General features: G+C 47.6%; 1 protein-coding gene across 1 annotated transcript; it reads left to right on the top strand.

The window, feature by feature from the left end:
* Positions 1–283: 283 nt before the first annotated feature.
* MED1 (mediator complex subunit 1) lies at positions 284–14,969 on the top strand. The gene is made up of 17 exons (XM_038168824.2): positions 284–527; positions 2,148–2,254; positions 2,801–2,879; positions 3,320–3,374; positions 3,503–3,635; positions 4,382–4,410; positions 4,794–4,865; positions 5,161–5,235; positions 5,819–5,892; positions 6,250–6,339; positions 6,837–6,948; positions 7,237–7,361; positions 7,594–7,712; positions 8,542–8,743; positions 8,935–9,030; positions 9,137–9,242; positions 10,629–14,969. Exons 1-17 carry the CDS (start codon positions 500–502, stop codon positions 13,876–13,878), a joined length of 4,752 nt encoding a protein of 1,583 aa, XP_038024752.1. The 5' UTR covers positions 284–499; the 3' UTR covers positions 13,879–14,969.
* Positions 14,970–15,124: the final 155 nt, after the last annotated feature.

The following is a 15,124-nucleotide window of genomic DNA, read 5'->3' as shown; positions in this document are numbered from 1 at the left end:
CGCGAGATCTCCCCTTCCCTCTCCTCCTTTCCCCGCTGTCAGCCCGGCTCCTGGTGAAACCTCGCGAGATTTCCGGGAAGGGGAGGGAGGGGGGGGGAGGAGCGGGGCGCGCGCGCGCCGCGTGGTCTCGCGAGAGGTTCGACAAGGAGCGGGGATGGAGGGAGGTAACGCCCCGCCCCTCTGCTGACGACACGAGGCGGCGGCCAATCAGCGCGCGGCGGGTTGGACCGAGGGGGCGGGGCCTGCGCCCGGATTCCCCCTCCCCTACGCCGCCGCACACCCTCCCCACCTCTCGCGAGACTCGGCGTTCTCGCGAGACTCTCGCGGACTCTCGCGAGAGGCGGCGCGGCCGGGAGATGGCGGCGGCCGGCGCCGTGTGAGGCGGGCGCGGAGCGGCCCCGGCGGCCTCGGGGGCGTCGGGGGCCTCCCCCCGGCCCTTCCTCAGGCGACACCGGCGCCGCGGCCCCTCCTCGGGCCGCCCCCTTCCCTCTCCCTCGACATGAAGGCGGCGCCGGGCGGTGCCGAGGGTGAGGAGTGCCGCCGGGCCGCGGGGGGGGGGGGGGCTGAGGAGAGGCCGCGGCCTGGGGGTGGGGAAGGGGTGGGGGGGGGCAGGGAATGGGGGGGGGTCCAACCGCTCCCTGTCAGCATTCGGAGGGGTAACGGGCCCGTTGGCACCGGGATGGGGCCGCCCCGCAGCTCCCGGGGCTGTTGGGGAGGGAAATGGGGAGAGGGGGGGTCAGAGAGGGACCGGAGATCCCTGTCCGGGGGGCCCCGAGGTCCTGGCCCGAAATTCTCAGCAGGAAGTGGGCAGGCTGCGGGGCAGATCGGGCAGGAGGTGGTGGCGTTGCTGTCCCTTTTTGGAGGGGGTTAAGGAAAGTTGGAGCTGGGGGTTAGGGACGTGGTTCAGTGCGTGGCTCTGGTGACAGTGGTGGCAGGGGGGTGTTTAGGCCAGGTGGCCTTGGGGGGGCTTTTCCAGCCTTGGTGATGCTATGAAATAAAGGGGGCGGCCTCAGCACGTCTCAGCTGAAAGCCAGCAGGGCTCTGGGAGCACGAACCTGGTGGGAAGGGACAGGCACGTCCCAGGGGTGCCCAGAGCCAGGCCGAGAGGCTGCAGACGCCCAGGCAGCAGTGGCTGAACACCGAAACACTTTGGCACCCTGTGGGTGACCGAGTGCCCACCAGGCTCCCCTGAGCTGCTGGAGTCTCCTCTGGCTGGAGAAGTTTGGAAGCCAGCTGGATGTGGTGCTGGGTGCCCAGCCACCCTCGGCCGGGCTGTGTTTGTAGCGTGGCTGGGAGGTGCAAAGTGTCCCAAAAAAATTCAACAAGCACCCAGCTATTTCAGACATTCGCACTTGGTGGTGCCAGCATCAACTCTGTGAACCGGGCGTGCGTCAGTAACGAGGATGAAGCCTTTGAATTCCACTCCGAGGGTTGCAGGGCTGTGTGCTGCAGTTAACGTGTCACAGGCTCGTGTTTGCCTTGGAGGCAGTGGTGGCTGCGGCAAGGTTTATTTTGGCACCGGTGTCTGCTGTCTGTCTGTTTTTTTTTCTTTACAAATGCAACTGAAGGAAAAAAAATAGCACAAAGGAGGGAAAAAAGCTAATTGTGGTAGTACCAAAGCTCACGTTCTCTTGTGTAAGGCTTCTCTTGGCCAAGGCTTTTGGTGAGGGAAGGGTCTGTGAAGATCCTCGCTGCACAAGAAGGTGGAAGAGTGAACAGTGAGGGGGAATCCCGGGAATTAAGTGTAACTTCTCTTCTTTACATCTCCATTTTTCACTGTGTGGAAGCCTCATCTTCAGGCCGTGCTGTCATAGCCCCAAACAGTCTGTCAGCGTCCTCCTGTCGTGCCAGAACTTACCCTGATGGGGCCAGGTCATTCTAGGGGGGCTGTGCAAAGAGGAGTCCTTCTCCAACAGGTCCTGAGGCTCTTTAGGACCTCTGGGTTTGGATGGCTGGTGATATAACGTTTATTTAGCCTTAAAGTCTGGGTTGCAGGGATAAGACAGCAATAAATATATTTTTTAAAACCATGCCTAGTTTAAAAGTGGGAAGCGCTCTCATTACAACTGCCAGGCTGTGTTGTTTGTAAAACCTGCAGATATTGTCCTGTCCTCTCTCCTGAGTTGTCCCTGTGGTTGGTCTTGCAGAAGCGGAGAAGCTGAACAAGATGAGTACTCTCCTAGAAAGACTCCACGCAAAGTACAACCAGAACAGACCCTGGACAGAAACCATGAAGCTAGTCCGTCAAGTCATGGTGAGAAGGGCTGGGATCCGAGCAGGAGGGTGCTGGAGTTTGTTTTTTTCTGCAAAGTGCTTTGCGTTTTGGTCAAGCCTTGGCTTCCTTTTGGCTCAGCGTGGCTGGGGCGTGCTGTCCTCACACCTGCAGCGTGCAGGGAGGGATGGGATTCCCTTCTAGCTAGGTGAGGGTAGGGAGGAGCGGGAGGAAGGGCAGAGCTACCTGAAGGACTGCTGCATTTATCGTGGTGGTAAAAGTTCACCTCTCTGTTTGTCTCCTCGTACACAACTCTCAGCTTATGCCTATTAAAAAGTCGTTACAGTCTGTTGTTCCACAGGAGCAAGTTGCTCCAAAAAATATATCAATTCCAAGCTTGCCTTTGTTACCTGCTTCCAAAATGGGTGCTGTTCTCATACAGGAATCAAAATGAGGGTGTAATTTCGGTATGAAATCTAATCTGCCTTTAATTACCTGAATAAACCTCACTTGACTGAACAAAAATTGTGGCAATTCCCCCTCACTGAGTGACGCATAACGAGGACATTTTTCTTCTTCCTGGCGTAGGAGAAACGAGTTGTGATGAACTCTGGGGGGCACCAACATCTGGTGAGCTGCTTGGAGACTCTGCAGAAGGCATTAAAAGGTTGGTACATCCTGTGCGTGCGCTGTGGGAGATGCTTAACGGTGACATACGGTGGAAATTCTCTGCAGAGCAGAAGTGAGGCCGTTGCTTGCACGTCTCGCTGCGTTCGTGGGGCTCACGTTTCCATAAGCATGCTTCTGTGTTGTGACTCAGTGTCAGTCAAGATCACTTGTGTTATTTTTATTCTTATTGCCCCTACCTGAATTCCACCGGAGGAAGAAATCCGTTCTCCCTCTGTACTGCTGAGAACGTTTGTTTTCCTCCATTTAAATTGTTCGTTCCAGTTTTGAGTGCAGATAATGCTTAGAGATGCACGTGTTAAGGTACGAGCACACGCAGGAGTAAGTGAGGAGCTGGGGTTGTTTTAATGCTGATGTTTCATGCCAGGGAAAACGTTGGAATCCTTTCACTAAGCCTTGTTTTGTGCTTTCCCCATCCAGTGTCTTCTCTGCCTGCCATGACGGATCGCCTGGAGTCTATAGCCAGACAGAACGGGTACGTCTCCTCCTTTGTTTTACGGCAAAGGCATTTCCTGTTTATCTGTACGCCTCGTAATCTCACTGCTGGTTTGATTGGTTTTTGTGTGCACCTCATAGCAATTTTTGTTTTGTTTTGTATGTAAGCCTTGGATCTCACCTTAGTGCAAATGGCACTGAATGTTACATCACTTCAGACATGTTCTATGTGGAAGTCCAGTTAGATCCTACAGGGCTGCTATGTGATGTCAAGGTGGCTCACCACGGAGAAAACCCTGTGGTACGTATTACTGAGAAAGATGAGCGTAATACCTTTTTGGGTTTGGAACTGCACTTTTGCCTCCCTTTTGTTTGAGCAGAGAAAAAATCACACTGAATGTCCTGCCAGACCAAGCGTTGTGCCTCTGCTGCTCGCTTGTTCTCATGGAGGGTCAGAGCCCCCTTGGAGTAACCTGCGAGGAGCGTTGTACTCACGGTCTCTTTTTCTTTGAGTAGTGTTAAAACTGGAAAAATTATTTGAGGAAGTTTTTGGTGTGTTTCTGAGGATTTTATTTCTGGAGGAAGGATAGGGAAACGAATCTTAGAAAACTTAAATCTGTGAGTGGAAAGCACTAAGATGGGGAATGTTATGGCTGAAATCCTGAAAGAAAATTGCTTTACTTCCCTCCCCCACAGGTGTGAGAGTTTGAACTCACTCTTTATGTTGGTGTAGCTGCTCTTCTGAAAACAGCCCATTTTTAATATATCTATGTGAGATTGCAGGCTCTCAACCTCTGGTGTCACAATTTTAAAAGCTTATCCCAAATCAATTGTTTAAGAAGAAAGAACATTGCCTATATTTGTTCCAAAGGGGGTTGACAAGCAGAACTACAAACATAGCAACGTGTAGTTGTGAGCATTTTGTTGCTTCTCATCTAAAGATGATGCTCAAAAACTTCACCGTTGTAATATTTTACAGTTGCTGTGCTGCACAAAGACTTAAACTGCGTTTGACATTGATGTTGCTGCATGTTCTTTCCTTTTCAGAGTTGTCCAGAACTGGTGCAACATCTGAGGTGAGCAACAAGAACTGGTTGCTACATTTTTGGATTGGCTTTTCTTTGCAGTATGGATGTGATACTATTTTACGCCTGGAAACACAAAACATTTCAAAGCTGTTCTTTCCCCATAAAGTCTCTCCTCTTCTTCAGGGGATTTTCTGGCTTTGGATCAGATGTTTCTGATCCTGACTGCCATGCCTGGCATCTTGGGAGCCACAGCACAAGATGCATTCAGAATTGTTAAAGCTGGATCACGTGAAGAAGGCATCACTTAGCTTTCATGTAGCAAAACTCTGTTCTGAAGTGACTTGATATTTGTATTAATGGAACTTTTAAAAAAGAAGCCTTATCTGCAGCAAATTTGAACGTGTGTTACTTTTTCTCCTTCTGACTTCCAGAGAGAAAAATTTTGATGAATTTTCTAAGCATCTAAGGGGACTTGTGAACCTGTATAAGTTGCCAGGAGACAAGTAAGTCTAGAATATGTATGATATTTACGTCCATGTATATACTACTAAACCTACAAGCTTCTAGCTTTGTGCTTAAACTTTCATTGTTCCTGTGATCCTGCTGACTTCATCACCATGGCTTGCATGTGAACACAGTGGGCTGGAAGGATTTAATGCAGAGCAGTGGGAATGCAGATGGAAAAGTTAATTTCTAAATGGTCCATCTGATAGGAAGTACTGCAGCTTGTCAGCCATCAGTTTGTGAGTTGCATTTCTTTGCATGGTTCCTTTTAATTATTATTTTTTTTTTTTTCAGCAAACTTAAAACTAAAATGTACTTGGCTCTACAGTCCTTGGAGCTGGATCTCTCAAAAATGGCAGGGATGTATTGGTAAGAACGTCTCTATGGTTACTGTTTTTCTTTGTTTTTTTTTTTTCCTTGATAATTTTCGTATCAGGTTGACTGATTATAATAATGCCAAGAACCGTATATCCGTGAAGTGTCACATCAATCCCTATATATTGTGACTTTATTGCTAAAAAGTGCTATGCTGATGTTATAGAAGGATTATGCTAGTAGGAGAGTGATAAAGAGAGACAGAAAACTTGCTCAGAGCTTTCTGGAATTTACCATTGTCCTCTCTAACTACAGAATTCAACTGAAGGAAAGTCTGGAAGGCCAAAAAAGTTCATGATTAGATGGGTTAGTGGTTACAGTTGCTTTACATTACAGTCAGAAACGAAAAAACATCTGACTACCTTTTACTGTTGTGGATTCAGGACATAAACCATCCATACTATAGGAATAAAAGTAGCTTCTGCTTTGCCTATGACACTCTGAAGTTTAGAATAGCTATTTCTGTGACTGAGCAGTGTGTATATTGATTTAAAACCTTAGACTGCCATCAGGACATGAATTTTGGCTTCAGATATGGCTCTAGCTTGTTACAGACCTGTGATTGCCTCTCTTGCAGGCAAGCCACCAATGCAAATCCACTCGACAAGATTCTTCGTGGCAGTGTTGGCTATCTCACCCCCAGGAGCGGAGGTATCTTGGATAAACGCTTAAAAACAGAAAGAGAAAGTTGGTTTTGTTCTGGGTCCCCTTTGTTATCGTTAGTTTGAAATTAACTGGTGGTAATAAAGAAAAACGCTAATCAAAGAGGGACGAGGTGGTTGAACATTTGTAAGTCCCACGTGATCCAGAAAACCAGTCTTCCTTCACAAAGCTCCATGCAGTAGTATTGTGGCTGTGGCAGCAGAGAACAGCTCTTTCGAGGTGCATTAGGAGCTCTGTGCAGCATGTGCTGTGTTACAGTGCAAATACGATGTGGTTACAGGGGTTAGTAACAATGGGGTTAACCTGTGGCATCAGGATCCCTGCTCATCAGCCTCTCTCTCGCAGGTCTCCTCATGAATCTCAAGTATTACGTCTCGCCCTATGATTTATTTGAAGATGGCACTGGAACCCCCATTATCTTGCATGAGAACAATGGTAGGTTGCCTTTGGAAGCTGCTGTGGGCCTACTGCTGCTTGAAGGAGAGAAGAACGCAGGAGTCCAGGGGAGCAGTCTGGCTCCCCTCTGCTGCCACTTGTAATACAAGGAAAGCAGAGGCTGCCTACAAAGGACACAGGTTTAATTAGTACATGAGTAAATGCCGTCTGAGCTGACCATCTTCTTGAGCCTCGTGGTTGTTCTGGAGTTTGAATTGGGCAAAGAAAAGGGTGAAATTGTTCAAAGCTATTTATTGTTTTGCTTTGTAAAGAACATATTACAGACTGGCAAACATATTTGATATATGTTTTAGGAATTATGCCATTGATCAACCGTGTAAGAAAAATAGTGTTAGGTAGCACAACTAACGTGTTTGGCTGTAGTCTTTGTAGAGGAAGCAACGTGTTTCCACCATACTGATACTTAATTCATAAAGGCTGTGTTGTTTTTTCATCACCTTATCTTGTTCCCTTTTTTTTCTTGCCTTCTCTTGCAGTTCCTCGATCTTTAGGTATGAATGTGTCAGTAACAGTCGAGGGAACCATGGCGATGTACAAACTTCCAATTGCACCACTGATTATGGGCTCTCATCCAGTTGACAGCAAAGGGTAAGCAGAGGACCTATTGGCCAGGCCTTTCTCAGTGGCCTTGGTTAGATGCCAGCTCAATATTCAGCCCTCTTTTGAAGTTAGAGCGGGGAGATGACTGTGTGATGTCGTAGCATTATATGAAGCTGAGAAATGGGTATTTCAGGCACGTGACACACTTTTGAGGACTGTCTTTTAATTTTTAAGAAGATATAACTGCTTGTATCTGAGCAAACAGCAAATTGTACAGCTGGTGCTCACGATCATGCCCTGCATCTAAAAAGACCACGTATTAACTTGATTTTCCAGAACTCCATCTTTCTCATCAATCACCAGTGCCAACAGTGTGGACTTACCAGCTTGTTTCTTTTTGAAATTCCCACGTCCCATTCCAGTGTCTCGAGCTTTCATTCAGAAACTTCAGAGCTGCACAGGTGAGTGGCAGATCTGTGAAACGGACACTCCCTAGGTTTTTATTTAAAAATTGTTACTATTTTTAAAAGCATGCCATAAATATTTTTAAAAGCATGCCATAAAAGTTGCTTAAGGTTTTGTGCTGGTTTTGGTAAGAACCAGAGAGGTTTGTTTCAGTAGATAGTAACTCCTCTGGCCCACCATCACCTTCTAGCTCCCAGTGCTACCATTATCTACCTTTTTTTTCCTCAGGTATTCCACTGTTTGACACGCCACCAACGTTTGTACCTTTGTATGAGTTGATCACGCAGTTTGAACTGTCCAAGGAGGCTGATCCTGTACCGTTAAACCACAATATGCGCTTCTATGCAGTAAGTACGTCATTGCAACCAGGGCATTCTACTTGTAGTTGAGCACTGTGGGGGGGTTTCATCTGTTCTGGGTATTTTTCAAGCAGGATACAGGAAATCGGTACAGAATTTGTTCATGGGGAAAGCCTGTGCTGTCCAGTCGTTAGAATTCTGATACACGTGCTTTAGTGAGTTGGCTCTTCAGAAGGTCTGTTGGCTGTTCTTGGGTAGCAGGTGAGAAGAATGCTGAAGGTAGCTGCAGCAGTGTTCCAGAGACTAGATGGGGCTTGTGGGAAGACATCAGAATCACCTGTGATGTTTGCAGTTTTCATTGATTTTGTGTGCAAATAAATATACATATAACAAATGGAAAGTGACTCAGTAGTGAGAAATCCATTGCAGTCAAAGTGCTGCTGCAATAATGACAGCAGAAGTATTGGACTGAGCGTTGCCAGATTCTGTCCTTTCCTCTTTCTTTGGACTGTAATTTGTGGCTGAATCACTTGCATTGCTTGGGAGAAATCCTACTTCTGAAATTAGTCTGTGACAGATCTCCTATTACCTTCAGAGGATTTCTCTTTCCTGAGAAGGGATGCCATGCCACACGAAGCTGTTGTAGTGGGGGACAGTTAATGCTGTTTGGCAGTACTACTTCTGAGGAGCCAAAGTCCTGTCTTGCTTGTTGGGGTCTGCTTGTCATTTAGTGGAAGGAAGATGTCTTCATTGTCATTTTCAGCCAGGAAGGTGGCTTGCCATCCTTTAGATCTGGAGCCTGCTCTTTCCTCTTTAGACGTCTTGTTATCGCATTGTACCCAGCACTGGCTGGAGTAAAGCAGAAATTGTTTGTCAGGCTCTTCCAGGACAGCAGCACTGTTACTTTCTGAACAAGGATGCTCCTCTCCCAGATGGAAGAAGCCTCCAAGGAACACTGATCAGTAAAATCGCCTTCCAGCACCCTGGACGGGTTCCCCTCATCCTTAATTTGATCAGACATCAGGTGGCATACAACACACTAATAGGCAGCTGCGTCAAGCGAACAGTTCTAAAAGAAGGTGGGTACGACATCAAGTGGAATATAATGTGGGGATAATAAGGAGCTGTGGGTGATTTTCCCAGGTGTAGGAATTAGCAATAAGGCCCATGCTGCTTCCCTTTTTCTTTTTTCTTCTATCTGGGTATGTTGAGCTGGCGCCTCTGGTTCATCTCCTGTGTTCCCTAATGTAACAGTTCCCATGTCTTTCAGATTCTCCTGGGATCCTGCAGTTTGAAGTTTGTCCTCTCTCTGACTCCTGTTTCAGTGTATCCTTTCAGCACCCTGTGAATGACTCCCTAGTGTGTGGTAAGTGGACTCGCTAAAAGCATGGTGTATTTAGAGGCAGGACGGCAGGGTTTTCTTCCACTGTAACCAGAATTTTTATCTCTTCTAAATGCCTTCTCTCTTTCAGTGGTAATGGATGTGCAAGACTCTTCTCATGTGAACTGTAAGCTGTACAAAGGGCTGTCTGATGCTCTTATCTGTACGGATGATTTCATTGCCAAAGTTGTTCAAAGGTAAGCTGGATGATTCTGTTCCAATGTTCCGTGTTGTTTACAGTGATGTTTGTAAGCCAATATGCAGGAGCTTGCAAGTACAATTAATTGCAAATGCTTTTGATAGCATCCCACCAAGTTTTTTATGTTGCTGAAAATTCAGCTTTGAGGAGGAGAACTGACAGTGCAAAACCAGGCTCCAAAAGTAACCCAGAAGCAGCTAAAATTATTGCTTGAATAGCTAAAATGTAATTGTTTTCCCATATTTCCCGGATTCCTGTGTAATGATCAGGATAAGTGATTTCTATCCAGAGCATTGACCAAAAGAGTGGGTGTCATTATCCCGGTTTCGTAACCGGGATGAGCCGAGGTGCAGGCAGCCTGTGTGGCACGTCTGTGGTTACTCAGCCGACCGGCGCCGGAGCCAGAGAGGTGGCTCAGACCTTCTGAGTCAGTCTGGTGCCGTGCCTGTAGGACCAGGCTCTCAGGTTCACTCCTTTCTGTTTGATGAGCTGTAACAGAGAGAGAGAGATTTCATGTTTGAGAACATATCGGTGAGTACCGTGGCGTGCCTCTGTTCAGGGCACTCCGAATTGTATGGATGAATTCTGTCTGTTGTATTTTTCCTAGTTGTTTTTGGAGCCATTCTATCTGAGTAAGTTTTACATGAGTTTTTTTGGAGGAGAGGCAAACCTGGCACCCTACTGAAAATTCCATTCCAAACATTGAACCGTAACTACTTATTTTGGGGAGTGTGTCCGAGGTGCCTGCCTGTTTATGCTTTCTCCTCTGGTTGCTTGCTTTCAAAGTCTTGTAAAATGTGAAAGAGCTCCCCTGCAGGTTGTCATTTACCCCGGTCTTTTATCAAGGTTACTCCACCCCAGCCACCATGGAGGCATGCAGAACGCAGCAGAATGTTAACAGTGCACAGCATAGACTTCGTGAGTGAGAATAGCTATTTTTATTTCAGAACATTATAGGGTAGTTGACCTTGAGTAGAATGTGACAGTATCATTGATTTTTACAGGACTGCAGGAAGTGTAAGGCTTGCCAAGCTTAGACAAAGGTGTTCCCTAGCAGAATCCAAGTAACAACCCAGGCTGCATCCTGTGCTTTAACTACAAGATTATCATCTGTCAGCTATTAATTATTAGAGTTAGTTGATTGATTAATTATCCCTGCATTTTGTAATTGCAAGGCAGTTGTGTCATGGCTGGATAAGCATGACGGGATAAGTAAGAACACAAACAGAGCAGCGAGGCATTTACAGTGGCTGGACCTGTTGCTCTCCTGTGCCCACGAGCCTCACTGCTTGCTTTGTCTGGTGAAGGTGTTAAAACTGCTTTGGTGAGCGTTGCTGTAGGGCAAGCAAGATGCATGCTAAACCCTTGGTCTTGTGTCTTGCAGATGTATGTCCATTCCCGTGACCATGAGAGCAATTCGCAGAAAAGCAGAAACGATTCAAGCAGACACACCAGCCTTGTCCCTCATTGCAGAAACAGTAGAAGACATGGTGAAGAAAAACCTTCCCCCAGCCAGCAGCCCAGGGTATGGCATGACCACAGGCAGCAACCCAATGAGTGGTACCACTACCCCAACAAACACTTTTCCTGGGGGGCCCATCACTACTTTGTTTAACATGAGCATAAGCATGAAAGAGAGGCATGACTCGGTGGGCCATGGGGAGGACTTCAGCAAAGTGTCTCAGAACCCTATTCTCACTAGTTTGTTGCAGATCACAGGGAATGTGGGGTCTACCATTGGCTCAAGTCCAACCCCTCCCCATCACACACCACCACCAGTATCCTCACCAGCAAGCAACACCAAGAACCACCCCATGCTCATGAACCTTCTTAAAGAGAATCCCCCTCAGGATTTCTCCACTCTGTATGGGAGCAGCCCTCTCGAAAGGCAGAACTCTTCCTCTGGCTCTCCCAGAATGGAAATGGGCCCTGGGGGGAATAAGCAAAAGAAAAAAAAATCCCGCATGCCAGCCGACAAGCCCAAGCATCAGACTGAGGATGATTTCCAGAGGGAGCTCTTCTCAATGGATGTTGACTCCCAGAACCCCATTTTTGATGTCAACATGACTGCAGATACCCTGGACACCCCTCACATTACTCCAGCACCCAGCCAATGCAGCACTCCTCCTACTACATACCCGCAGCCTATACCTCACTCGCAGCCCAGTATTCAGAGAATGGTTCGACTCTCTAGTTCGGACAGCATTGGAGCCGATGTTACTGATATCCTCTCGGATATAGCAGAGGAGGCTTCCAAGCTCCCCACCACTAATGAGGACTGCCCGCCCATTGGTACTCCCGTGAGAGACTCTTCTAGTTCAGGACATTCACAAAGTGCCCTCTTTGACCCCGATGTTTTTCAGACGAACAATAGCGAGAACCCGTACACAGACCCAGCAGACCTGATAGCAGACGCTGCTGTGAGCCCCAACAGTGATTCTTCAAACCATTTTTTTCCAGATGGGGTAGATTTCAATCCTGACTTGCTGAACAGTCAGAGCCAAAGCGGCTTTGGGGAGGAGTACTTTGATGAGAGTAGTCAGAGTGGAGACACAGATGATTTCAAGGGCTATGCATCCCAGGCTCTAAGTACTTTGGGGGTACAAGTATTAGGGGGCGATGGGGGGGAAAATAAATTTAAGGGAAGCAATCAGTCGGATACAGTAGATTTTAGTATTATTGCAGCTGCAAGCAAAGCACTGGGGTCCTCTGACATCATGGAGCACCACAGTGGAGGTCAGAGCCCCTTACTAAATACAGGGGATTTAGGAAAAGAGAAGTCTCAGAAACGGGTAAAGGAAGGCAACGGTTCTGGAGGTAACCTGGCAGGTCCTGGAATAGATGGGAAGCCGGGGAAGCGCAGCCGGACGCCATCCAGTGACGGCAAAAGCAAAGAGAAGCTCCCGAAGCGGAAGAAGCAGGAGACAGACGGGAAGTCTCCATCTCACAGCTCGTCAAACAGGCCTTTCACGCCACCAGCGAGCACTGGTGGGTCCAAATCTCCTGGCAGTTCAGGCAGATCTCAGACTCCTCCCGGTGTGGCTACTCCTCCTATTCCAAAAATCACAATTCAGATCCCAAAAGGAACAGTGACTGTTGGCAAACCGTCTTCTCACGGCCAGTATAGCAGTAGTGGCTCTGTCACCTCCTCCAGCAGCAAAAGCCATCATAGCCATTCTTCCTCCTCCTCCTCTTCCTCCTCCTCTTCAACCTCAGGCAAAATGAAAAGCAGCAAATCAGAAGGGTCTTCGGGCTCAAAGATGAGCAGCAGCCTCTACTCAAGCCAAGGTGGCTCAAGTTCAGGTCAGTCCAAAAGCTCAACGCAGTCGGTGGGAAAGCCTGGGTCCTCCCCCATCACCAAGCACGGCCTCAGCAGCGGGTCTGGAAGTACCAAGATGAAACCTCAAGGAAAGCCATCGTCGCTTATGAACCCTTCCATGAGTAAACCAAACATCTCGCCATCTCATTCTCGACCTTCAGGAGGTTCTGACAAGCTTGCTTCTCCCATGAAACCTGTTCCAGGTACTCCCCCGTCATCGAAGGCAAAGTCACCTATCAGTTCAGGTTCTGGAGGCTCTCATATGTCTGGGACTGGATCGAGCTCGAGTATGAAATCGTCTTCAGGAATGGGATCCTCTGGGTCCATGTCACAAAAGCCGCCTCCTTCATCGAATTCTTCCACGGCATCTTCATCTTCCTTTTCATCTAGCGGGTCTTCCATGTCTTCATCTCAAAACCAGCATGGAAGTTCCAAAGGCAAGTCTCCTAGCAGAAACAAGAAGCCATCTCTGACTGCAGTCATAGACAAACTTAAGCACGGGGTTGTCACTAGCGGGCCTGGTGGAGATGACCCGATGGATGGACAAATGGGGCCAAGTTCCAATTCCTCAAGCCATACTATGTCCTCCAAACACAACATGTCTGGGGGGGAGTTCCAGGGCAAACGCGAGAAGAGTGACAAAGAGAAATCTAAAGTCTCTGTTTCCGGAGGATCTGTTGACTCTTCCAAGAAGAATTCAGATTCCAAAAACGTCGGAAGCACTGGAGTGGCCAAAATTATCATCAGCAAGCATGATGGTGGTTCCCCTAGTATTAAAGCCAAAGTAACTCTGCAGAAACCTGGGGAAGGAGGGGGGGATAGCTTAAGGCCTCAGATGGCTTCTTCCAAAAGCTACGGATCCCCTCTGATCAGTGGATCTACTCCAAAACACGAACGCTGCTCTCCCAGCCACAGTAAGTCACCAGCATACACTCCCCAAAACATAGACAGTGAGAGCGAGTCGGGCTCTTCCATAGCAGAGAAATCCTATCAGAACAGCCCCAGCTCTGACGACGGCATTAGGCCACTGCCTGAATATAGCTCAGAAAAACACAAGAAGCACAAAAAAGAGAAGAAAAAAGTGAAAGACAAAGACCGGGACAGGGACCGGGATCGGGACAAAGAAAGAGACAAGAAGAAATCTCACAGCATCAAGCCAGAGAGCTGGTCCAAATCCCCGATTTCAGCTGACCAGTCTCTCTCCATGGCCAGCAGCGCTATGCTCTCGGCTGAGCGACCATCCCGGGCTAGCCCTGAGTTTTTGATCGGGGAAGAAGACGATGATCTCATGGATGTTGCTCTAATTGGCAATTAATTTCTTGAGTGTCTTTGAAAGATACCGAGTACGCAGGACCTGCAGGTTCTAGAGATGGAAATGAAGGAACCATTCGTTGCAAACCTGCCACGCTGATGTCGATGAGGTGTTATAAGAGAAAACAAAAAAAAAGTATTTCCAAGGATCTCCAAAGTTCACACAGAACGTGTGAGTGCCAGCAGCTCATTCTGCAAGCCAGGTTCCTGACTGTGGCCTTCATCCTACGGACACTTACACTCATTCTTAATTTATAAGTATTAATAGGCCCATTAGAGGTAATGGGCATAAAGCAAAGCGTGCGTGTAAGCGTGGGAGCAGACCTCAAACTGGTGCAAACAAACATAGGCTATTCTGGGAGAATCTGAGTTCCTCTGCCCCTCTTCCCGCTCAGACAGAGTTGGTTTTGCTTTTAGGAAGTTTTAAGCTAATTATTTTAAGGCACGATATAGGGTTGGGTTTTACTCTTTTAAAAAAGGGTGGTTGGAGGAAAGGAAAAAAAAAAGTGCTTTTTAGTTCTTTTTATTTCTGTGGCATTTCTTCATTCGTGGCCTGATTCAGAGCAGTGCTGAGGAACTTTGTCTTCCTCTGGTGTGGGCTGCAGTCAGCCATGGTGAGGGCTGTTGGCTTTTTATTCCAGGTCGAAGTGATGAAGGAATGCTGTCGAATTTTTTACTTCCCTTTCATTTTAGCTATTTATTTATGTCCATATCTGAATGCATTATGCTGCTTGTTTTCATGCGATCTCCATTTTAATTGTATGATGGAGCCCAAAGGGACTTGAGAATTTGGGTAGAGCCTGTGGATTCGGAAAGCTCTGCACACATGCAGCCACTGTAGCTATGGTGAAGCCGGTACAATTCTGGCGTGCATTGGAGCAAATCTAAATTGAAAAGGAACTCCACTGTCTTAATCTGAGCACTGCTTCCTTGTAAACCAAGCAAACAGAACGTCCCCAGGACCCCCGATGCTGCATTTGTAAAGAGAGAGACTGTAAGCCGCACACGAGCCTCAGTCCTGCAAACTTTAGAGCTGTGCTTAATCTATCTGCAGCAAATGCTCCGTTACTGTCGATAGAACAGCTCGTGTGTGTTCATGGTTAAAAACAGGCCTTGTTTTCTCAAGCTGTTTCTGTTGCTGAAGCGCTTAAGGTTTCTTTCTTTTTTCTTTTTTTTTTTTCTTTTAACTTGCAGCACACTTCTCAAATAGTAATTCTGGTAATGCACACAAGCATTCCCTTCTCTCTCTG

This window comes from Anas platyrhynchos, chromosome 28 (assembly GCF_047663525.1).
Source record: "Anas platyrhynchos isolate ZD024472 breed Pekin duck chromosome 28, IASCAAS_PekinDuck_T2T, whole genome shotgun sequence".
In the NCBI taxonomy this organism is placed as follows: domain Eukaryota; kingdom Metazoa; phylum Chordata; class Aves; order Anseriformes; family Anatidae; genus Anas; species Anas platyrhynchos.
This window is presented reverse-complemented; position numbering and strand designations above follow the sequence as displayed.